At 38.9% G+C, this 24011-nt stretch overlaps 1 protein-coding gene across 2 annotated transcripts; it reads right to left on the reverse strand.

Annotated features, from left to right (window-relative positions):
- Positions 1 to 8720: 8720 nt before the first annotated feature.
- GMFB (glia maturation factor beta) lies at positions 8721 to 22958 on the reverse strand. Of its 2 annotated transcripts, none has more exons than XM_029239388.1 (7): positions 22728 to 22786; positions 18426 to 18522; positions 17011 to 17060; positions 16044 to 16093; positions 15470 to 15552; positions 14357 to 14430; positions 8721 to 12790 (listed from the first exon to the last, which is right to left on the reverse strand). In XM_029239388.1, coding segments are annotated over exons 2-7 (330 nt in total). In that variant the 5' UTR covers positions 18427 to 18522; positions 22728 to 22786; the 3' UTR covers positions 8721 to 12718. The 2 variants fall into 2 exon arrangements, with proteins under 2 accessions (XP_029095221.1, XP_029095220.1); XM_029239387.1 differs by lacking the exon at positions 22728 to 22786 and adding an exon at positions 22861 to 22958 and having other exon boundaries at positions 9980 to 12790.
- Positions 22959 to 24011: the final 1053 nt, after the last annotated feature.

Consider the following 24011-nt stretch of genomic DNA (forward strand, 5'->3'; position numbering starts at 1 on the left):
CAATAGTATTGGAAACCACCAAAATACCCAATAATAAAAGAATTGTTATGTAAACCGTGACATATGCACTAAGAAAAATATTATAAAATTATCTAATTATGTTTATAAATAGTTCCTTTTTAAATGGAGAATGTATAATTACATTACTCATGAAATTGGATACATACCGTATACAATTATCTTTTTTAAATACATGGGAAATGATTGAAAGGAAACTAATATATATTAAAATGCTTTTTCCAGCTTTGTTGAGATATTATTGACTTATATGTAAGTTTAAGGTGTACAACATGATGATTTGATACACATATATTGCAAAGTGATTATCACAGTAAGGTTAGTTAACACCTTTATCACCTCACATAATTACCATTTTTTTGGTGTGGTGATAACATTTAAGATTTACTCTCTTAACAGTACAACAATATATCAATACATTCAAGTACATAATACAGTACTGTTAATTACAGTCACCGTGCTGTACATTAGATCCCCAGAACTTAGTCATCTTATAGCTGGTAGCTGGTATCCTTTGATCAGCATCTCCCAGTTCCCTCCACCACCACCCCACCCCCAGCCCTTGGCAACTACCTTTCTACTCTCTATTTCTATGAATTCATCTGTTTTAGATTCCACACATAAGTGAGATCATACAGTATTTGTCTTTCTCTGTCTGACTTGCTTCACTTAGCATAATGCCCTCAAGGGCCATTCCTATTGTTGCAAAAGATAGAATTTCCTTCTTTTTTATGGCTGAATAATATTACTCTGTGTATGTGTTTGTGTGTGTGTGACATTTTCTTTATCCTTTCATCCATCAATGGACACTTTGGTGGTTTCCATGTCTTGGCTATTATAAATAATGGTGCAATGAACAGGGGGACGTAGGTATCTCTTTAGGAAAGTAGTTTCATTCCCTTTGGATAAATACACAGAAGTAGGATTGCTGAATCTTACAGTAGTTCTACTTTTAATTTTTTGAGGAACCTCCATACTGTTTTCCATAGTAGCTATACCTATTTACATTTCCACCACCACTACACAAGGGTTCCCTTTTTTCCACTTCCTTGACAATGCTTGTTATCTCTGTCTTTTTGATGATAGCCATTCTAACAGGTACAAGGTCATATCTCATTGTGGTTTTGATCTACATTTCCCAGATGATTAGTAATGTTGAGCATCTTTTCTTGTACCTATTGGCCATTTGCGTGTCTTCTTGGGAGAAATGTCTTTCAAGTCCTTTGCCCAATTTTTAATAGAATTGTTTGAGGTTTTTTGCTACTGAGTTGTATGAGTTCCTTATATTGGTTATTAATATATATATTGGTTATTAATCCCTTCTCAGATAGATGGTTTGCAAATATTTTCTCCCATTCTGTAGGTTGCCATTTCATTTTGCTGATTGTTTCTTTTGCTGTGCAGAAGCTTTTAGCTTGATGTAGTTCCTCTTGTTTATTTTTGCTTTTGTTGCTTCCACTTTTGGTGTCATATCCAAAAAATTGTTGACAAGAACCAATGTCAAGGAGCTTTTTCTCTATGTTTTCTTCTAGGAGTTTTATAGTTTCAGGTCTTACATTTAAGTCTTTAATCCATTTTGAGTTAATTGTGTGAGTGGTGTAAGACAGGGGTCCAATTTCATTCTTTTGCATGTGAATATCCAGTTTTCCCAACACAATTTATTGAAGAAACTATCCTGTCCTCACTGAGTATTTTTGGCTCCCTTGTCAAATATTAGTTGACTGTATATGCATGGGTTTATTTCTGGGCTCTTGATTCTGTTCCATTGGTCTATGTGTCTGTTTTTACGCTGGTACGATACTATTTTGAATACTATGGCTTAGTGATAAAGTTTGAAATAAGGAATGTGATGCCACCAACTTTGTTCTTCTTTCTCAGGATTGCTTTGGCTATTTGGAGTCTTTTGTAGCTCTATATGAGTTTTAGGATTGTTTTTATTTCTATTTCTATGAAAAATACTGTTGGAATTTTGATAGAGATTGCATTAAATCCATAGATGTCTTTGGGTAGTATGGACATTTTAACAATATTAATTCTTCTGATCCATGAACATGGGATATGTTTCCATTTACTTGTGTCTTCTTCAATTTCTTTCATCAATGTCTTAATAGTTTTGAGTGGACAGATCTTTTACCCCCTTGGTTAAATTTATTCCTAAGTATTCTATTGTTTTTGATGCTACTGTAAATGGGGTTGTTTTCTTTTTTTTAGATAGTTTGTTTTTAGTGAATTGAAATACAACTGAATTTTGTATCTTGGTTTTGTATCCTGCAATTTTACTGAATTCCTTCATTAGTTCCAACAGTTTTTTTGTAGAGTCTTTAGGGTTTTCTATGTTTAAGTTCATATCATCTGCAAACAGAGACAGTTTTACTTCTTCCTTTCCAATTTGGATGCATTTTATTTCTTTTTCTTGCCTAGTTGCTCTGGCTAGAACAACCAGTCTCAGTTAGCTAGGCTCTTCCAAATAAGGCAATTGCTTAAGTATGTATAACCAGTCAAATAACTTCCTTGCTTTGCTTCAGCCTCTATTCTATAAAAGCCTTTCCCTTAGAAAGCTCCTAATCACTTCCAGTTTGGTGCTGCCTGATTTGAATCACTGTTTGCTCAAATAAACTCTTTGTCAATTTTAACGTGCCTCTGTTTATCTTTTAATGGGAATATGGAATCCACTTCATATTCCTCACTGGGAACTGATCTGAAGTTTGTTTTAGACTTACAGGGTTCCAGGTTTACAGGTGGTCAAGGATATCACTTCCAGGCAGCCTGGGAACAATGGCAAACTTTGGAGATCTCAGAAAAAGAAAGGTACTTGCATGTTAAGAGATAATGCAGATGAAACTGGAGAAGAGCCACCAATCCTTGGTTCCTGGGCTTAGATGAGATGATAAGGGCAATTCAAGGGAGAAAGAAAGCATTAGAATAGCCTTGCCACCTTTTAGAAAATCTCCAGATAGAAGTTAACTCATTGGCATTTGTAGTCTTATAGCTCTAGTTTAGTTGATCATAGAGCAAGGACAACAACCTCCTATTAATCAACACCTCCTATTACATCTGTATAAGTAAAACATGCCACACAGAACAGAACATTCACAATTTAAAAGCTCATATCTAGGGACTTCCCTGGTGGCGCAGTGGTTAAGAATCCGCCTGCCAATGCAGGGAACGTGGGTTTGATCCCTGGTCTGGGAAGATCCCACATGCCACGGAGCAACTAAGCCCGTGCGCCACAACTACTGAGCCCACATGCCACAACTACTGAAGCCCTCACACCTAAAACCCATGCTCCACAACAAGAGAAGCCACCACAATGAGAAGCCCGTGCATCGCAACGAAGAGTAGCCCCCACACACTGCAACTAGAGAAAGCCCGCGCACCCAGAGAAGACCCAACGCACCCAAAAAATAAATAAATAAAATAAAATAAAAGCTCATATCTACAAACTACATGAAGAGCTAGTACTGAAATTAAGTCATGGTGAGATTTTGTTTGGAGATTCTTCTCTAGAATAGAAAACATGTTTAAAGAGAAAATATCAGTATGTATACAAATACAAATATTGCTGACAACTATGATTGTGTATGTATCATATAAATTAAGCCTGTACCTAATTTGTACCAAATAAATAATGGGAAATAATTTTCCTCAAATTGAAGAATATGAATCCCCAGATTCAAATGGTCCATCAGATATCTAGCACAATGAATGAAACCAGATCCATACCGAGTTTCATCACAGAGACATTTCACAACACCAGAAATAAGAAGATCCCAAAAGCTTCCTGAGAGGAGAAGAATGTAATTTATGAAAGAATTGGAGTCCAACGGGCATCAGACTTCTTTTTGCGGTACGCAGGCCTCTCACTGTTGTGGCCTCTCCCGTTGCGGAGCACAGGCTCTGGACATGCAGGCTCAGCGGCCATGGCTCACGGGCCCAGCCGCTCTGCGGCATGTGGGATCTTCCCGGACCGGGGCACGAGCCCGTGTCCCCTGCATCGGCAGGCGGACTCTCAACCACTGCGCCACCAGGGAAGCCCCATCAGACTTCTTAACAGCACATTGAAGGTAGAAGGTGGAGGAGCAATGACCTTAAAATTCTGAGGGCAATTGATTTCCATCTTAGAATTTAATACCCAGAAAAGAGATGCCACTCTAAATTCAAATAATTTGAGGGGATTTTGAAAAGGGGCTATTACTAAAGAGTGGGAAGGGATGCTGGAGTCCTCAAAGCTTTGCTGTTCCCATCACCAGACCCAAGGATGAAGAGGAGGTGGTGGTTACCAGGATTCAGAAAAAGCAGATCATGTAGAGAGAACTACCTTGAGTGCAGGAATGACTTTCAGTGGAGGGCCACAGCCTGTGGAGGAAGCCCTAATGGAGTGATGGAGGGAATAAATACCCTATCCTCACCCCCTATCCTTCTTAGAGGTTGGCTGAAATCAAAAAGAAACCAGAAGGCAAAGGAGCCAGTTGATATAGTTTCTAACATCAGCCTCCTTGAGGGCACAGACCAGGGTGGAGAAGGGCAGAGAGTGGGTCTGGAGAAGCAAACCAAAACTATCTGGCACACCAGCCAAACCACAAATTAACTGTGAGTATGGAGGAAAAACATTTTCAGAAACACAGAAGCTCTCCTCCCTTGTGCCATGAGCCTCAACGTAATGAGTTAACAAGACAGGGAATACATGGGATCCAACCGAGGGGCTCCAACTAAGAAGCAAGAGGGGGAAACTTCAGGATGACATCTGGCCTCATACCTATAGAGCATCCAGTGTGTGTGCAGATTTAGAGGGAAGATGGGAGGCAGGGAAGTAGGGCTCCAAGGAGAAGAAGGGAACTGACAGCTTTTCCTATATGCTGAAGTATTGGGAAGAATTGCTCTAGGCATTTTATTAATCTCTTGGGGTATTTGGGCAAAAAATAGCAATGAATACATTAAAAACTAAGAAAATGGGGGCAAATGATACTTATTAATCCAGTAAAACAAAATTTGTAGAAAGAGTAATCATGAAGAAACCCCCAAAAGACATCTAAAATCCAAAAGATGACCCCCAGGAAAGAATCATTGTTTGAATACTTGTCCCACTCTTGGAACCACAGCCAGTTGGTGTTAAATAAAGAAGCAATGACATCCAGAAGTAAGCAACCTACTCACCAGCAGCACGAGATGGATGCTCAAAGAAAGAAAGCCCTCCAGGAGAACAGCCTGCCCTGGGCAGGTGCATTAGCTAACACCTTTCCTGTCTCCTTCTTCCCCATCGCTACGCCAGGGGGATAAGTGAGAAAGGCAGTGCAAGGGGACTGAGGATGGGTGCTCCCCACCACTGCCAGCCACAAGTTTAGCCTGTGCTGATGGGGAGAAAAGGTCTGAATCAAATCTGAGACGGAATTTTTAAAAGGAACAGAACTGAATCTTAGTAACAGAAAAGGCACTTTTAACAACTAAGCGACTGACATGTTATGGAAATATATCATTAAGGAAGCTTTCTAACCAGAGGGAAAAAGAGAGGCTTGACAAGGAACAGAGGTAACAGTTTTTTAAAAAACAACCCAAAATTTGTTATAATATTCCGTTTGAGAATCCTTCATCAGACCAGTTACATAAATTAGAAAAGTATCAGATGGTGGTTAAGTGCTACGCAGAGAATGAGAACAGATGGGACGTGAGTATCAATGTGTTGCCACCATAGGAAGGATGATAGGAAAGCCTCTGAGCGGCACCACTTAAGCTCAGTTCAGAATACAGGAGCCAGCCACAGGAATATTGCAGGGGAAGGGATGAGGGGTGTGCAGAGGGGAGAGCAGGCAATCTTCCCAGGAAGAAGCTACAGCTAGTGAGAAAGACTGAGCTTGCTGTTGGAGGAACAAAAATAAGGCAGCTTGGCTCAGGTGTAGTGGGCTAGAATAGGACAGAATGAGATCAGAGAGGTACGCAGGGCTAGATCTGAGAGCTGACCCTGATGGCAGAACGAGAGATTTGTACAGTCCCTGACGGCAGCAAGGCAAAGACACGTGTTTCTTGCAGGCCCTGCTCAAAATGCCAGACTGGAGAAACAAAGGGAGGGTACCAGAGTTGACTGCTAGAAGCCAAGAGCTGGGAGGGACGGTTGTAAAGTCACCAGCCATAGGGGGCATGACCCGAGTCAAGGGTCTTGCAGCCAAAGCCCCCACTGGGGGAATTGGCAAGAAACCCACGAAATCATTCCATGGGGGAAAAAAGTTGGTATTTGACACTGACCACGCCAGAGGGCACCAACTCCAGGTTACATCTGTACCAGGTTAATAAGTCTTTTCCTTCTCCCTTATGTTGCCCATTTCCTCCAGTCTTTAAGGGCCCAAAGACACCTAGTGAATGGAGGAGCAAAGCAGGGCAATAATGCGGGACAGGCCACACCCCACGTCGCACGGTGGGTTTCCCAGCCTGGAACAAGCTTGAAGGAGGCAGAGTAGAGGAAAAGGAGATGGGAGGGAGGGAGGGAGCTTTAAAGAAAGTAAGATGTTGAAGTTCTGACATTAGGCTAGACTGGAATTTGTATTACCTGAAAAACTGAGCATAATTCCATAATTCTTAAGAGCGACCAGAAAAGCTATGGAGCCAGAGAATTCCTCCAGAGACAAGAAAAGAGATAACCAAAAATGTCACTGGATTCCTCTGAGTGGTAGACCTTTTCTACCTTTTGCTTAGGGTTAGGCACTTAGTTGGCATTTATGGAGCCATACTGCCATCAAGCAGATTGTTTCAGTCAAAGCCAGTTACCAGGTCTCAAGGGATGGAGACAGCCACAGGGCTGGAAGGAACTGGCCCCATGGGGACTGCGGGGGGTCGGGGGGGTTGGTTGTTCTGTCCTGAGGGTGCACCTGGGCAATGGGCTCCTGGCCGTAAAGTGTGTGTGTGTGTGTGTGTGTGTGTGTGTGTGTGTGTGTGTTTTAAGATGCTATATTTAGTCCAACAAACAGCAGACTTCATGGTTTAAATGGCATTTGAGATGCTTTTTGAAGATCACTGATTTTGGCAGGCAGCAGCAGCATGGGGAAGAGGTGTTTCTGTTGGTTGGGGACAGGGCCAGGGCATGTTTGTATAAAAGGTGGGCTGGAGATGGTGTAAATGTAGGGAATAGGGGCAGATGAAACCAGAGGTAGCACTGGGGTTAGGTACTTTATGCAAGTGAACAAACATGTCCATATTGACTTAAGTAATGGAGGGTTTCTAGTAAGGATAGACACACAGAGGAACCCAGAAAAAGCTGACCAACCAACCAGGCCTCAGAACGAGGGGGACTCTGAAGAATGGCCCTGGATCAAAGGAGGCCCTAGGAACCTAGAAGCCAGGAGGGTGGCCCTTCAATTCAGGGCTCCATCTTTAACATGATTCAGCTGCTCACTGCACACCTGCTTCATTCTATACCTCCCCAGCTGGCATCTTCTTTCCCTCTGCTCTGTAGGTTGCACTTGGCCTCTTCTCCATCTAACAGCGTTCTTCCAAGTTCAGCTCCCACTGCTAATGGCCTCATTCAAGAGAATGAGATCATCGTCCCAATATCAGGAATTGAACTATAATTGAATTGTACCTCTTTATAAAGTAACAAGACTGACACCGGGAAAGCAATTGGCCCAGCTCAGTGTTTGGTACCAGTTAGGCAACATCTTAGAGGCTGGTGGCCCTTGGGAGAGATCCTGTGTGTACTGACGATGGGGAGGGAGCTGCAGACAGGAGTACAGCCATGTGGGACAAACCATGGCTGCCTAAAGGCTTGCCCCTTCAGCAAGGAGCAGTGGCAGGGGTATTTCTACCTAACAAAGGTCTGTGGTGTATTGGGATCCGCCATCCATTACAGGTAAGGAATAGGTCACAATACGGCAGGACTTAATTCCAGGGTAACAGAATCTATACTTAACTGTGTAGGTAACAGTGTCTAGAATCCCCCGCCCCCCCCACGTCCCCATCCCCACTCCTACCCCCACTCGCTCACACACACACACACACACACACACACACACACACACACACACACACGGCCTTCCCCCTGCTTTGTCGGGGCAGCACAAGGCGGCTTTTGGATGCAACCTAGACATTCCGCTTTTTCTTTCCTGTAATTGGAAGAGAGGGTTACCTCAGCAGGGAGCTTTTCATGTAGCCTAGGCGCAGATCTCAAGCAAAGGATGACAGAACTCCCTGATGCTCAGCGATAAGATCTTTCCTCTAACTGGCTTCCCAACATAGCTAAAAATGTACCGCACAAGGAGAGAGTATCCACTCAGGGTGCGCCCTCATGCAAATGAGAGTGGGCCCTCACTGTGAGGGTAAGTGATTAGAAATGCTTCTTGATGCTGAAAACTGCAAAGGACAAAAAGACAATGAAGGTGAAAAAATTTAGGAGCTGGCCGTCTGAGTAGCTAAGTGGCTAAATTTGAGAAATAAGGAAGATGTTTCCTCTGGCCAATTCTCCTTGTGAGATTCCTGAATATAGGAAGGCAAAAACAGCTCCTTTCACAACAGTAAACAAACTGTGACTGCTACATAGTCAATCACAAGAAGTATATGGTAAAGTCTAAATACTATGTTAAGTACTGTTGACTTGTATTCATTCAATAGATACCCACGACACACAAACCACGGACAACAGTCTGTGATATAGGCAGAAAGGGTCTTTAACGGACGTTTAATAAATGGTGATAAACTATATTCAATAAAAGATCCTTCAATTTAATTTGATTTCTTACAAAATACACAGACCCTCTAACTTACAGTCTTCCCTTTGAAAGCAAGTGTTCATCATTTGAAATAATGCCCTCTGCCCCTACAAACAAACCATTTTAGTATCAGACCAAGTTTTAGAAATTTTTATAATCTCGTTATATTTTCCCTCCCCCGTTCCTACTTTTGCCAACTGATCCACTTATTCTGCCTCTCGGTTTTTCCAGATAAAGTAAACAACTGAATCTGTGTGGTTCACACAGATGCCACAATTGAGCCAGGCAGGTAATAGTAAATAACAACAAAAGGGAAAGGAGGCAAGTAAACAATGAAAAGCTGTAAGTCCTTTCATGTTAACATTTTATTTAAACCAGTACAAGCACCATGCTTAACAGAAGACTGTCCAAAATAAACATGCAATATGAACTCGCACAGACTGAAACCACAGCTTCAGAAGTTGTGCCAGCTGTTGATTTTGTTAAACGATGACAGGAAACTGTTAAAATTCACAAGACTAAACCATTAATGTTTCAAGCCTCCTGAATGAGATTACATTGGACCACCTGAATCAGTGGGAACTACCCTGGCATGTTAGTGATCTCAAACAATATTCAAGTAATTACACGTGTATGAACTATACTCCAAAAAGCAAGAAAACACAGTTTCTATCACAACCTTAATGTAGTTGTTTTAAATATCATAGGGAGATGATCACTGATTTGAAATGTCAAATGGCATAATAAGAAACAAATTTCTCAAGAATATTCAACTTGGGAGCACTGATGTTAAGTGGCCTAAAAGAGTTACATTGTTCCAGAAATACAAAATAAGATTCGTCCAGAAATGTTTGAGACACTTCTTCACATAAGTTGTAAAGGCTCAAATTCTGTAGATTCCAGTATTACCAGTCTATTGAACAAACAGGGAAAGCAACTATACTAAGAATATTTGAATTGATAGATTATGAGTTACTCTCTACCTTCCACCAAATGTCAGCATTTAAACTCTTATGAAAATATCTTTTCATCACTAGTCCACATTATGGATTAATGACATTGCTCGTGTTTTAAGGTAGTCCAGACATATTTTTAAGAACCCCTTCCTTACCATCTATATGAGTGGGGAACAAAGACAGCCAAATTTAATTTGGCAATAAACTCCTTTAACTGGAAAAGTTTTAAAGTGTCAGACCAGGATACAGTTTATGGCTACATTCGACTCCTGAAAATAGGAGACAAAAAGGGAGAGAAAAGTGCTGACATTTTGCTACAAAGACCATTTAGTAATGACAATACAAAATTCAGCAACACCCTCTTAAACAAGAGTATGTTTAACTGCACTAGGCATTTAGTAAACTTTAGAAATAGACAATTTGAACATTTATTTTAGAAGTCAATTAAACAAAAACAGCCAGCCAAACAACTTTTTTCCTAACATAATTGCTTCAATACCAGAACAAAGTGAATACTATTCAAAACTCTTTGACATTTTGGAATTTCAGCATAGTCACCTGAGAACAGTTTTCTTCATATATCATTTATGTTGCCACAAAAACCATACTAAAAAACATGCTGTGATTACGAGTCAGTTCTATTTTGACAACATTAGATGCTATGCAGAACTTATACAAGGCCAACAATTTCAAAACTAATGGTGACTTAGAAGACCATGAAGGAGGTTCCCAAGAAAAAAGCTGCTGCCAAAAAGGAAAGATGAAGTTTGAAGGCTGAATGGGAATGGCTGTACCAGAAATGGAATGTAAAAACTGGAATTACAAAATCTGGAGTTACTATTAGGGAGAAGGCAGAAAAAGAGATTGAACAGGAAATATACTTTAAAAGAACAATGCAAAATTTGGTTAGATGAAAGGGAAATATATATAAAAAACAGAGAACACTCTAGGACAAGGAATCTATAACTCTCCCTATAGGACCAAGGAAGTGAAAAAAATGTTCTACTGATCCCCTAACCTCATCTATTGTCTTGCAAAAATACATGTTATCGATAAGGAGTCAGACAAGCTCAAAAAAGCATGGTTTATCACAGCTCTTTGTCCCTGTTAGAGCACAGGGGAGCTAAGAGTTCTGTGTATGGAGGTCAATATTATCTGACATTATGGAGGACCTTCCAATTAAATTTAAAAAACAAAAAAACACCTAAAACATGCAGGACAAAATAAGGAACCTCACTAAAAAAATACATTCTTGCAGCCCTAGATTCTCTTATTGCTGCGAACCTGATGAAACAAAATCTCATTTCCTTCATTCAAAAACATTAGAAGAAGTGTCCAGTCACTTGGATTACATTTGCATTTCTGCATAATTATAAGCATTATTCTCCAATATCAAAATAGCTGTTTAAAGAATTCTTAAACATCCTGGGTTAAGTTCTCTCTCTCTGGAAATTGGAATAAAGAACCCTTCCCATTCATTAACCAAAACAAATACCCCCTCTAGCACTTCCTCATCTCCAACTAACTTCCTATTGCTTCCTGTTTTTTAGATTAGTGAAGCCAAACAGTGTTGGAATAGAAGATTCAATATTGTGAAAATTCCAACTATCTTCACCTCTTTATTAAAGTTGGCACAGAAACCTTAAAAAAATGCAAAGCACATATGAATGGGAGATACGCCAACATTAAAAAAAAAGCCTTTGCTAGTTTTGAAATGATTAAGATATTCTTAATAAAAGAATTCACTCACCAAATCTGGGTAGTCTTTAGAGTCTCAAGACCTTTTGTCAAATTAATGTCAAGATAATCTTAAACAGTTACTCATATGTTTTTAAAGTACACTATATATCAGAATCCTTGCTTTAATAATGCCAAGGATGCCATCATCTAACAAGACAGGTGTCCAGTTTAGAATATCTTCTGACATTTAGGATGTATGATGAGATTTCTATTGATGTGTTAATGTTATTAACTATGGCCAAGGTTTTAAGATAACCATTTTTTTTCCTATGGCACAAAACTAATCACAAATATGCCCCAAATTATAACTCTCAACTGCCATATATTCACCAATGCAAGTAGATAGTTGGAATTTTTAAAATATCAAGTTGATTTTATTACAAATTTCAGATACACATATTAGAAAATTGTTTTACTTGGACCCTTTACAAAAGTATTAATTTCACCAAATCTGGAATACTGGCAGAGTGTAAAAGTCTTAAACTAAATGTAAAGCTAACAAAGGCACAGTATTAACACATGTAAAATAACGAGCATTCACAGGACATTAAGAGGTGCTTTATAAATAAAGTGTTATTAACGTAGATTCAAAACTATCTAGAAATGACACAACCAGGAATGAGGCCCTTAATTAGTTACAATCCATCAATTTCTAAGACTAAAATGCTATTTTCCATAAGAAGAGAACCTAATAGTCCTAACTTTATTATAAAATCTAACTTCCAGACCTTAAGAACAAGCAACTGATGAAGTTTCTGGACTTGATTAAAAGGATATAGAAAATTAAGAAGGCAAGGAATTGATGGAAAAAATGCTTGTAATGCAGATTATACTATAGTAAGTTATTATTCATGGCTCAAAATTGGGTCACTCAAGTCTTTTATCCCAAATTGATTTCAAAGATTTGACAAGTGATAATATGCTATTTTCATATATAAACTGCTAATATCCAGTATTTGTCAAAAGGAGGCAACTGTTGTCTATCACAATCTAATACCCACTTTCCAATGGTGTCTGTAAATAGTAACAAATTCTGAACCATAAGTTGTAGAAATTAGTCACAAGAGTGCAAAAAGTCCCTGGAGAGAAGTAGTCCACCTAACAATTACAAATATAAGGAAACACTTTACAAAGTTTCATTACTATGAAGATGATTTCCCCTTTGTTCAAACTTTGAACAAATGAAGAATTTTTCTTTACTGCAGGTAACAAACTGTAAATAACAGTGCATTTTTAGGCATAAATAAGTATTTATGTCTGGTTCCAGTATGGTCAGGTTAATACATAAATACTTTAGAAACACAGAAGTTCACATTAGTGGAAAAATCCAAGTTTCTCACGTAACCATTCTTCAGTTAGGTCTTCGGTATTTCTTATTTCAAATACCTTAAGAAAAAATCAAATATTTTGTATATTTGAGTATTAAATACCAAATTCTCCTTCCTTTCATGTTGGTCATGACTTAATCTGTGTAAATTAGATATACTTTTACGTTTGAGTGCTAGGGCCTCAGTTACCAAAGTTTAGCAATCAAGACAGCATAAAATCAAAACTCTTAAAAGCACAAATCTACAAATGTTCTAAAAGAGTAGTTCTGTAAATATTACCCACTAAAAGAGAGAGCCAAGTATACACACTTAAAATCAATCCAGTTAGGAACTGGAAGAGCAGGTGCTGATCCTTCACAGGTGAAGGGAATACAGCTGTTTTTATAAGGATAGATTAGTGGTCCACAGCCACAAATCTCTAGCCAGAATCTGAACACACACAGGCCCAGAAAGTATAACGGCTATAAAAAGACAGTTTGTGTAAGACAATGTAATAGAGCAGAAAGGATGGGATTTGAGGCCAGATGAAAGTTTGAATCCTAGCTCTGAAATGTACTAATATACAACCCTAGGCAAGTCATTCATCCTCTGAACCTCAGTTTTCCCAGCTAAGAACAGGAGTTTCACCATCAACTTACAGAGCTGTGGTGAGGATTCAATCAGATTATTTGTAAAAGTAACTTGTAAATTGTAACGCCTTAATTCCAGCACTTTAGGGCAGGCCTAGGATTAGAGCAGACATGAGCCTGTTAACAGAGCTCCTTCCTAACCACCCAATCCCCTTAGAGCAACTCCAGCATATTCCCGTGGTACAAATGAGGATAAGTAGTGTCTATAAGTTGGTGGTATCAATGACAATCATGTGGGCTAAAGGGAAAAAGCAGAGGGCACTTAAAAACATCACCTGGGTTGATAATTAAGCACCCAAGGGGAAAACCCTGCTCTCCTTAAAATAAAAACTGAAAGGAAATATTATTTAATACCATTCCAGTGATGTAAAATTCTATTTCAAAACATTAAATGTATATACTTTTTCAACTCAAACTAATGCATGGAAGTTAAATAAAGTTTGAAAGCAAGTACCACTCTTACCTTTAACCTTCAAAAATGCCATAAAACAATGGGAACATGTTAAATCTTGAAGCAGGTGTCTCATATGAAACAGAATGCTCTAACTTAATAAAGCTAATACGTATTCTTAAAATTTTAATTTTAGATTTGGAAACAATACAGTTAACTGCATAGCATGGAATTCCTGCACAGAATTTGGTTCATTTAGTCTATGGTAAAGGGCCCAGAGAAGCTTCAAATGCTGCATTTATCTACTAGAAATTACATTATGGAAGATGAAAAATTCTCAATAGATTGAGTAGTTTTCTAAAGCTGCCTATATTTTGAATATGAGTTCTTGTAATCAACTTATAATTTTCATTCCAAAAACACACTTTTCGTTAAAGACTTCTATCATTCTATTTCCAACTAATAAAAAGCTCTAGTTTACTGCTCTGTTCTAAATAACTTTCACCTATATAAAGAAATACTTAACTCTTCAGATTACTTGGGTATTGCTCTATTTAGAAAGGGAAAAAATTGTCTCAACAAGTTAGTCAAATATAAATGCCACCTTGGTGAGTTCAGCTGTTTGGACTAGCTTATTCTTACTCCCAGCATACATCATCTGTTGTTCAGGCTTACATCCTGGAAGAGACAGATCAGAGTAGAAATGAGACTTAAATTTTGAAAGAGTGATGAGTTTTCATTATTTACTTTATAAAAATGACACATTTAGGATTTCCTATGCTATCAAGTTTACAAACACTTCTGTCTAAATGTGTAAAGGCTGTATTTTGAGTCTTACACTGCATACTGCCTGCACAAAGAGAAACAGCTATATTACTAATGAACAAGGCTTTAGGTCAGCAAAAATAAATGAGGATAGATCTCTAAAGATCTTGACTTTTAGAGCCTTGCAAATACTTTAAAACTTTTCAGCACTTAGTTTTGACAGTAAATATCAAGATGAATTTTACAAAGGCCTAATACATATAGGTTTGGGGATGCTGTTGGGTCAGTAATGTCAGGAGATTGACTCTGAAAAAAGGTTACAGTCTGTTTACGTATTAATTAAAAAATAGACTGCAGTATATTTTAAGTGCTACATAAATGATACAAATAATAAAGTTCAGGGAGGAGTTCAGTGAGCAGAAACTTTATTGTGGGCTTGAATGGTGGTGGCAGTGGGAGTTCTGGTGATAATGGATACTTTAAATACCAATAAGCCATTTTAGTATCCAATGTAAGCTACTCTGGGACTATTTTCAAGATTATAGGCATATCACTGGTAACTACTATTTTAAAGATAGACACCAAATATATATCATAATCATACACATAGTTCACATACTTATAAATAAAATTAAAATACAGAAGAAAATGTACTTTTGATATTTTAAAATGTCATTACATTTTCCTTAAAATCAATTCCTTAAAACATCTGTACAATTTCACCTAACTACACTTCTAGGAATCTATCCTAAGAAAAGCAAGTTCTAAGAGATGATGCTTTATAGTAACTTCTTTTTAGGGATGCATTCATGTGTGTATGTGCGTGCGCACATACTGCAATTTAGGTTATTCATCACTTTTCCTCCTTAAAATGAGCATAAAATTTGTCTAGTATAAAAATGGTTTAATTTGATCCGAACCAAATATGCACTATTTAAAGAAATTCACTTACCAACAGGACTGGAGAAAATAAAGCACAGAGGGTATGAAACTCTTCCATCATCATGTTGATACTTATAACTATATACAATGAAGGTTTTTCTCAAGTTAAGGAAACTAAAATTACTGCTCTGTTTGAGACAAGTACTTATCAACAAAGTTCTGAAAGAAAACACGCACCAGGGGAGCTAATGGGTGGCAAATTTCTATCCTATCCATTTAGGCCACACCTTCATTATTCATTATCTTTCCACAAAATTATAAATGGCCCCCCCCCAAAAGTTATAACATCTTATACTCTCTCACAAATAAATTTATTAAAAGTATAGATTTAATATGGATTTATTCTCTTTCTCAATTTTTATTATAAACATGTAATAATAAAAGGAACTTTTAAAAAATAATATTAATTTTTTGGTTCTTTTCCAATACGAGCATACATTTTATTGAATAATTTGGTCATGATCATGGTGTAGAAGAAAATTTTGTAAAATATGTCTTTTAAAAGTTGAACAAATGAACTTCATAAATAAAATGGTGACCACTTTAAAAAAACAAATCTTTCTAAAGCACTAAGAAAAGGATATCGAGGTTGTCGTTCAGGTAGTTCATCTTTAAGTTCATCTGGTGAAATGCCCTGGAACCATAAAGAAAGCAACTTTTAAACATTTTCTTACCCATAAATTCTTAAGAGATATACCAGCACCTATTCTACTAACAGGTATAAATTCATAACCTTATACCACAACATAAAATTTTATTTTACTAAATTGTACATAAGCTGAGGTTATTAAAACCTCAGTGCAATGAAAGCCTACTCCAGCCCACCCAGTTTAGCTCTGTGTATTAACTAAACATGGGGCTGGGAGGCAGAGTAGTCTATGCTCATGTTCCAATTGTCAGAAAATACTGAGTGAGATAAGCCAGCTCCTCAGAGCAACAACAATATCTGATTTAGGGGAAAAAAGTTAATTTCTTTTCACTCTAAATTAGTTACTTAACTTGACAAACTAAATACTTAGGTTAAAGGGCTTTAGTTTTTAATTACTGGCCAACCAATTTAGAAGCAAGTTATAAAGCTGATTCAGTTTTGGGGCTTCCCTGGTGGCGCAGTGGTTGGGAGTCCACCTGCCAATGCAGGGGACATGGGTTCATGCCCCAGTCCGGGAAGATCCCACATGTCGCGGAGCGGCTGGGCCCGTGAGCCATGGCCGCTGAGCCTGCGCGTCCGGAGTCTGTGCTCCGCGACGGGAGAGGCCGCAGCAGTGAGAGGCCCGCGTACAGCCAAAAAAAAAAAAAAAGTTGATTCAGTTTTTACCAGACATATAGCCCTAGCTTCTACTACTTATTACCCTGGATTTCATTAATGTTTTATGGGAGGTGATTATATTACCAAGACAATGCACTACACAATAATTAGCACATGCTTTTCATGCATAATGATCATGTCTAAAGGTTTAGAACTCGCTTTAGAAGTAACTGTAACTAATATAGCATCTTTTGGGCAATAATAATTGCTTAATGATAAAACTATATTTAGCTGATCCAACAAACCTCAAGCTCTTCATCCAGCACCACCAGGCGTTTATCCTTATCAATTTTCACTAAAATAAAAATATAGTATGAGTAAACTGTGATTCTGATGTGACTTGATCTACCCAACCCGCAGAGTCCTAGCCCTTTTTTGGCATCCAAAATTAAAACAGGAAGAAACACAAGCATAAAACACAAGCTTGACTCTACAAGCAGTCAGCATTTAAAAGCTTTTACCCAGAATTCCCAGCACCTAATTTAGAACTTTATGTCAACTCCTTACATTTACTGTGTATATGAAGAACTTCGTAACTCAAATGCACTTCCTAGATGATAAGAAAAGGTCATTGTGACTGAGACTGGTTTATTGCACATGGTTAGAATTGCAAGCAAAACGTGGACCAAGGGTCAGGACAGAACAACCGCCAGATTCCCAGCTTCTCCAGAGTCAGGATTTCATGGTGCAGTATGAGTATTCTGAGAAAGTGAATTACCAAATAGTAGTGATATCTCTATTAAAATACATGCAACAGAGCCCAAAGCCAAACTGAAATACGTTTAGATAATCTATGCCTGTATTCTTATCCATTACTCTGAAAAGTTATCCAATTTTTTATTTTGCACTAATTTCATAGTAAATCCTGTGAGACACAATATGATCTCAAATAGCTTTACTCTTTGTGGCAAAATGGCACTGACACACATTGTCACTTTAAAGAACTGTATGCCTACATTGTAGTATTTGTTTGTAAAAGAACCATAATTCAACAAGCTGTCACCACCTCATTAATTCACATCTGCCAGATGCATCTCTGTTAACAGTATATAGAGTTTTACATTCTCACCCCCTCACCCTTCCTTTATCTTTCTAAATCACTACCCACATATTAAATATTACCTAAGAATATAAAAGAAATCTCCATAACATCACATACAGTTCACAGTGGAAGAGGCAATATACAAATCATTCTTTCTACTGTCAAAAGTCTGTGACACTTAAAAGTACTCTCCATGAAACTAGAGTTCAAGTCTACAATTGAATTAAGACCTCAAATCACTTTGAACATAATGCTGAACTGTACCACTTTAGGTGTAGGCAAAGGTGTCTGAGGATGAACGGCCAGGCTATTTTTAGTCCCCTGAAAGTTAAAGGATGGAGTTGGATGGGTCACTACAAATGACCAAGTGACCAAGAAGATGATCATCTTCTCCAGAGCTGTGTAGGCAGCTGAGGGCGGAGGCAGGACACTCTGCCTCTGTTCTGTTACAGTAGCTGCTACTTTTTAAAGTGACCTAACAGAGGGGGGCGGGGGCGGGGGGGGCATTAAAACTGGAAGAGGTAACTTTCTAAAGGTTCAGGTTATTCGATGTAGCTACAGGATAAAGCCAAACTCCAAACTAAGACCATGTAACGGAGACAATCGCTTTTAGCTTACTTATAATGGCAGCATTGTTCGTCTCTTTGCGAAAACGAAACTTTCTCAGCTTTTCCACTAAATCTTCAGCAACATCACAAACTACCAAAGACTCACTCTAGAAAAGACAAAAATCATGTTAGCAAATGCCATGACTTCAATATACATATGTACATGTTAAAGTTATAAAACCTAATACCTTTATGAAGGTATACTGACACCTACAAATGTCATAATTATGTGAAAGTATTAATGTGAAACACATGAACACTTAAAAAGCTTTTAAATCTACCAAGCTTTGTATCTACATTATTAAATTATACACATTTGTTCATCTTATATGTAGGGTATACTTTCTCTTTGGCTACTAAATATCTCAAGGAACTAGACACATAATAATGTGCAATTTCATCAGAACTGTAGAGGAAGGGAAGAATAAGGGAAAAGTCAAGGATCATTGCTGTTAGAAAGTATACTATTTTTGCACTATGCAGCAAGAACAGGAAAATCATCTTATTACACTTAGAGTTAACAAGGCCTTAGTTCATTTTTGAGTCTCACAACTATGAAAAAATAAAAAGAAGCAAAAGTTATGAAAAATAAACCTAAGAGTAAAGACCAATTACATTTTATATCTTAATTAAATGACTACACGGATCAAAAAAAAAGGAGCTATTAAGAATTATGAAAGCAAAACCAGATGAAACAAATATAAACACTCAAAGAACCTTTTATAAATTATGAAAAAGTATTAGAAACTCTTCTCCAGAAATCTGACAAGGAAATTATCAAAATCACTCTTCTTTTAGTGGTACAAATGCACTATTGATTGCAAGCATGTGGATGGGAATCTTTTTCTTTAATGTGTAAACTTTGAACACATACAAAAGTAGAGAATAGTATAGTGAAATCCTATGCACTTAACACTCAGCTTCAACCATTATCAACACAAAGCTAATCTTATTTCATCCAAAAACCTCAATACTGCCCCCATGGACCGTCATATAGGAAAGGCCCAAAGTCATTTTAACTATAAATATTTTAATATGTATTAATAAAATGACAGTATGTGCCATTAAAAACATAATGACAATAACATTATCTCACCTAAAAAAACCTAATAATAATTCCAGTGAGTTATTCAAGTAGAGTTCAAAGTTCAAATTTCCCTATTGTTTTAATTTTTTTTTTTCTTTTTTAACAGTGAGTTTGATTGAGTCAGGTTCCAAACAAGGTCCACATTCTTTGGTCTCTTCGTATATGGGTCTCCCCCCACCACCCACTTCTTCAGAAAATTAAAAGTGTTTTGAGACCAATGCCAAATACATGTCTCATTACAATCCGAAAGAATTAAGGCTTCAAATTTTAAGTTAAAAGGAAAATTTAAGAAAAGGCTGCTTTTTCATCCTGTGTTGGGTAAATAAGAGCATATGTTACAACAGTAAATAGCTATCAATTTTAAGTTGTCCTTTAAATTCATAACACTGGTAACATAAGTTATGATATACCATAGGATGTGCTACTTATACAATTAGAAAGTACATCCCACCAATACATATTATCCAATAAATTAGGCTCCAGTAGGAGTCATGTATGACCATCCTTTTACTTCTCTTTAGAGAAAGAAATGCTAAGTCATATAGAGCTTCCTGAATGCAGTATTCAAGCCTAGTCTATTTTTTCCTATCTTTCAAGAAAGAGATATAAATCAGAAAACTAGAATTTCCAATCTTTCATCAACCAAAGATAGAACCCTTTAGTAGAAACTAATAAATACTTTAGATTTTTGTAGGCAAAGAGCAATTTGTCATGAGTCTTATCTTACAGTTCTGATACCCAGAGCTGCCTGTGCAATCCTGACACTCTAAGAATAGTAAACCAAGTGAAAAACATGCTGTGATTTAATCTATATTGCTTTTTTTTCATTTTCACCCCTCCCAATACCTTAATAAGGCCAAAAATTCCTTCCTACAAGAAAAAGGACCACAGCTCAGCTAACTCTAATGCTTTCAGTCAATAGAAGCATTTAAAAATCAGTATAACACCCTGAAAACAACACTGTATGGTAAATATTAACATACAAAGTGGAGAGTTGAACTCAAGTGGTCATCTATTGGATAATCCACACAATGAACATTTAATGAGTGTCAGCAAGTGCTAAGTGCTAGGGATACAATGCTATAAGATAAATAGATTAAAACTATGGGCCCCTCAAGGAGCTTATAAAGTCTATTAGAAAACAGACATACATAAAAATCATCAGGTAAAAAAATATACACTTGTTTGTACCTAGGATAAGAGCTAGAAAGGAGAGAAACTTGATGCTATGAGAACTTATGACTAGTGTACAACAGCATGGTTACAGGAGACTTGCCTGAAAAAGGCATCTAAAGGACCAAAACTGCCTATGTAAAGGCCCTTTGATTAAAGTGAGCACGGCACATCTAAGATAACGAAAGGCCAGTGTGACTCAAGCACAGAGAACGAGCTGTAACACGTACAAGAGGAGGCTGGCAGGGGCTGGACCACATAGGGCCCAGTGAGTTATACTAAGTACTTTGGTCTCTATCCTATGAGCAAAGGGAAGCCACTAAGGTGTTTTAAGTAGGTGGTGACAGGAAGGAAACAGGCAGAGCACCTGGATGAACAGACCAAGACTAGTTAACTGACAAGGCTAGTCCAGGTGAGAGATGAAAAGTAGCTTAGACAGACTGATGAGGATAAAGAGAAGCAGGTGAATTCTGTTAATAATTGTTAACGTGTATTAAACGCTATGAGAAAACACTGTGCTATGTACTTTACATGGATCTCTCTTCATCCTCAAAACCATCCCATTAGATGGGTATTATAGTATACCCAATTGCAATAAACTTATTAATAAGATTTAGAGAGATTAAGTATATTCCCCCAAAGTTATGCAACTAGGGGAGCCAGCACTCAAGCCAGACAGCCTGACTTTAGCCCACACTTAACCACCACAAAGGAGCTGGTGACAGACAATACTGGCAGGGGTGGATCGGTAAAAAAGGTGACTCCTAAGCTTTATGGCTTGTGTTAAGACTTAAACAGTGCTACCTTTCACTAAGTTAAGGAACCACTGAGGAACACCAGGTTTGAGGGGAAAGAGATGAGTTCTATTTTGGACAAACTGAGGGGGCTATGAGGCACTCAAGTGGGGAAAAGCTTCCCAGGGGATGTTAACTAAATAGTGGGATATAAAATCTGTGCTGGATCTCAGAAGCAAGGTGTGCACTACAAATTCACAAGTCATCTACATATAGGTAAGTGGTAATTGAAGCTATGAGTGTAGGTAAGACATGAAGGAGAAAAAAATACAGAATGTTAAATGAAGCATTAGGATGGAGCCTAGGACTCCTACTTGTGATGTACAGGATAGGAGAAATGCATGGGACACAGACAGACGAACAACAGGAGACGACGTAGGAGAAAAACCAGTTCTGTATCCTAGAAGCCAAGGGGGAAGCATGAGGGAAGAAAATGCTTCAAAGAGGGGAGCGTGATCAACACCCAGAATGCAGCTGAAAGGTCAGGAAACGTGAGAATTGAAGAGTGAGTCCCTTGGATTTAGTGACCAAGACAAGATCTATTCGATGGAAGTGAGTTGAGCAATGAGTGGGAGGTCAGAGAATACAACAGTGGGAGTTTTGTGTTTTGCTTGTAATTAAAGACACGAGAAGCATATTTTAAAACCCGATGGGAAAGATCCAGGAGATCCTCGTTGGGGAACTAATTTAATTCTACACTTTATTTTTGAGCGCGGGGTCTAACCCATACGAGACGGAAGCCAGAACCCCCAGACAGCGCAAAACTAAGCTTTTTACAGTTACTTTAAGGCCAAGGGTCAAAGCACTGGGTCAAAAGATTTCCAACTGCCATAACTCGAAGAAAGCATGGATAAGGAGAAATCCTTAGAGGCAGGCCAGGGGAAGGAGGAAAAAGAAACTAAGGCGAGGCCGAGAGAATGGAGTCAGAATTCGAGCCCTCCCCAGCAAAGGCGGCCAGACCGAAAGTGCTCGGCGTCCGCCGGCCCTTTGGGCCTGGCCCGGGCCCTGGGAGAAAAGCCGGCGTTTGGGGGAGCCCTCGGCTGGGCCAGACCCACGGCCCCTTCGACCCTTCAGCGCCGCAGCAGCTAAAGCCTTCCATCCAGAAGCACCCGATGAGAATCACCCACCCGCGCTGGTCGCACCCTAGTCGCCAAGCCCGCTGGGCGATTCGACCCCGGGCCCGGCAGGAGGATGCTGCCCTTAGGCGAGGCGGCAGCGTCCGCGGGCGGAGGCCAAGACTCAGACTGAGGGTACCCACCAGCAGCCGGGCCGGAAGCGGCCGCCGACCCACCCCGGGCGCTGCCCGCCGAGACCGGTTCTGGCAAACAGGAAAGCCCGGCGGGTTGGCCCAGCCCTCCGGCCGGCCCCCACCCTCCCCGGCAGCAACTCACCATTTTCCTTCCGGCCGTCAGCAGCCTTTCGCCTTCCCTCGGGTCCCTTTAAGAATGGCACGACAGCCGCCTCCCTTCCTACCCGGCGCCAGGGAGAGCCGCCCCCACCAAGCTACGCGGCAGCGGCAGGCCGGCACGTGACGGTGGACGGCGTGCTGCGCGGCTCAAAATTAGCCGAAACGCGATCGCCCGCTTGCTCTTCAGCCATTGTAGGGGAGGATGCCCTGTCTGATTGGGAGTGGGCGACCGTGCCAAAATACACTCTTAAAACTCAAGCCAGTTTTTGCTTCCTTTTAACTTTCCTCAAGCTCTGAGATCAATTTCCTGGTGACATGATTAAGTCTACGATTTCAGTGGTAAATGTGTGCGTTAACCCTGGCTTCCCTCCCACCCTTTCCGGAACCCTACCCCAGACTCCCGCCAGCTTCTGGGACTTGATTAATACATTTCTTTTCTCAATGGTGTTTATTTATTGAAGTATGATTGAATGATGATTGATGTCTAGATGAGTGCTCTCATCTAGAGCTGTTGTCTAATCACACATTAAGAAGTTTCTGTAGGAGGTGCCGACTTACTGGAGCAAGTTTACTTTTTAATGTGGTGGGGAAAGTAGTTTAGAAGAAGTAAGGTTCGAACTCAGAATTCATACAGGTGCCTTCAATGAAAGAAGCTGCCTGAGGCAAGATCTCATGGTGTTTACAGCTTATCCCCAGCTGCTAGCATGATGCCGCATCCATAGTAGATGCTCAATTCATATTTGCCGAAAGAGTGAAAGAAGCAAAGAAAAAGAAAATTCCAGAACATGCTCCCACTTACATCCTTCTTCATTAGTATTAGACTGAATTATTAGAATTTTTAAAGTTTGTGTTTAATATTAAATTTAATGAATTGTTAGCATGTTAATAAGTAGCATTAAATCAGAATTCAAAATATATAAATTAATTTGATACAATACCTATGTTTTCTCATAAGTTAGAAAACTAGAAGGATTAGCTATAAGAAGTTCCACAGCTCAACTACATTCTCTTAGTGATCTGCCCCCCAGCCGCAATACTTTTTACCATGACAAGGGAACTGGTAAATTTGACATGTAGTACCATATAAGAAATGGTGGAAGAGAAAATGATTTTTACTGGTCCATGAACAGGTAT

This window comes from Monodon monoceros, unplaced genomic scaffold (assembly GCF_005190385.1).
Source record: "Monodon monoceros isolate NGI ecotype Baffin Bay Population unplaced genomic scaffold, NGI_Narwhal_1 Super_Scaffold_21, whole genome shotgun sequence".
NCBI lineage: Eukaryota > Metazoa > Chordata > Mammalia > Artiodactyla > Monodontidae > Monodon > Monodon monoceros.

Coding starts and splice junctions, on each gene's coding strand:
- GMFB (XM_029239387.1), bottom strand. Junction 16,094..17,010: donor TGCTGGATGAAGAGCTTGAG/GTTTGTTGGATC, acceptor TTATGGTTCCAG/GGCATTTCACCAGATGAACT. Junction 14,431..15,469: donor TATTTTCTCCAGTCCTGTTG/GTAAGTGAATTT, acceptor TGTCTCTTCCAG/GATGTAAGCCTGAACAACAG.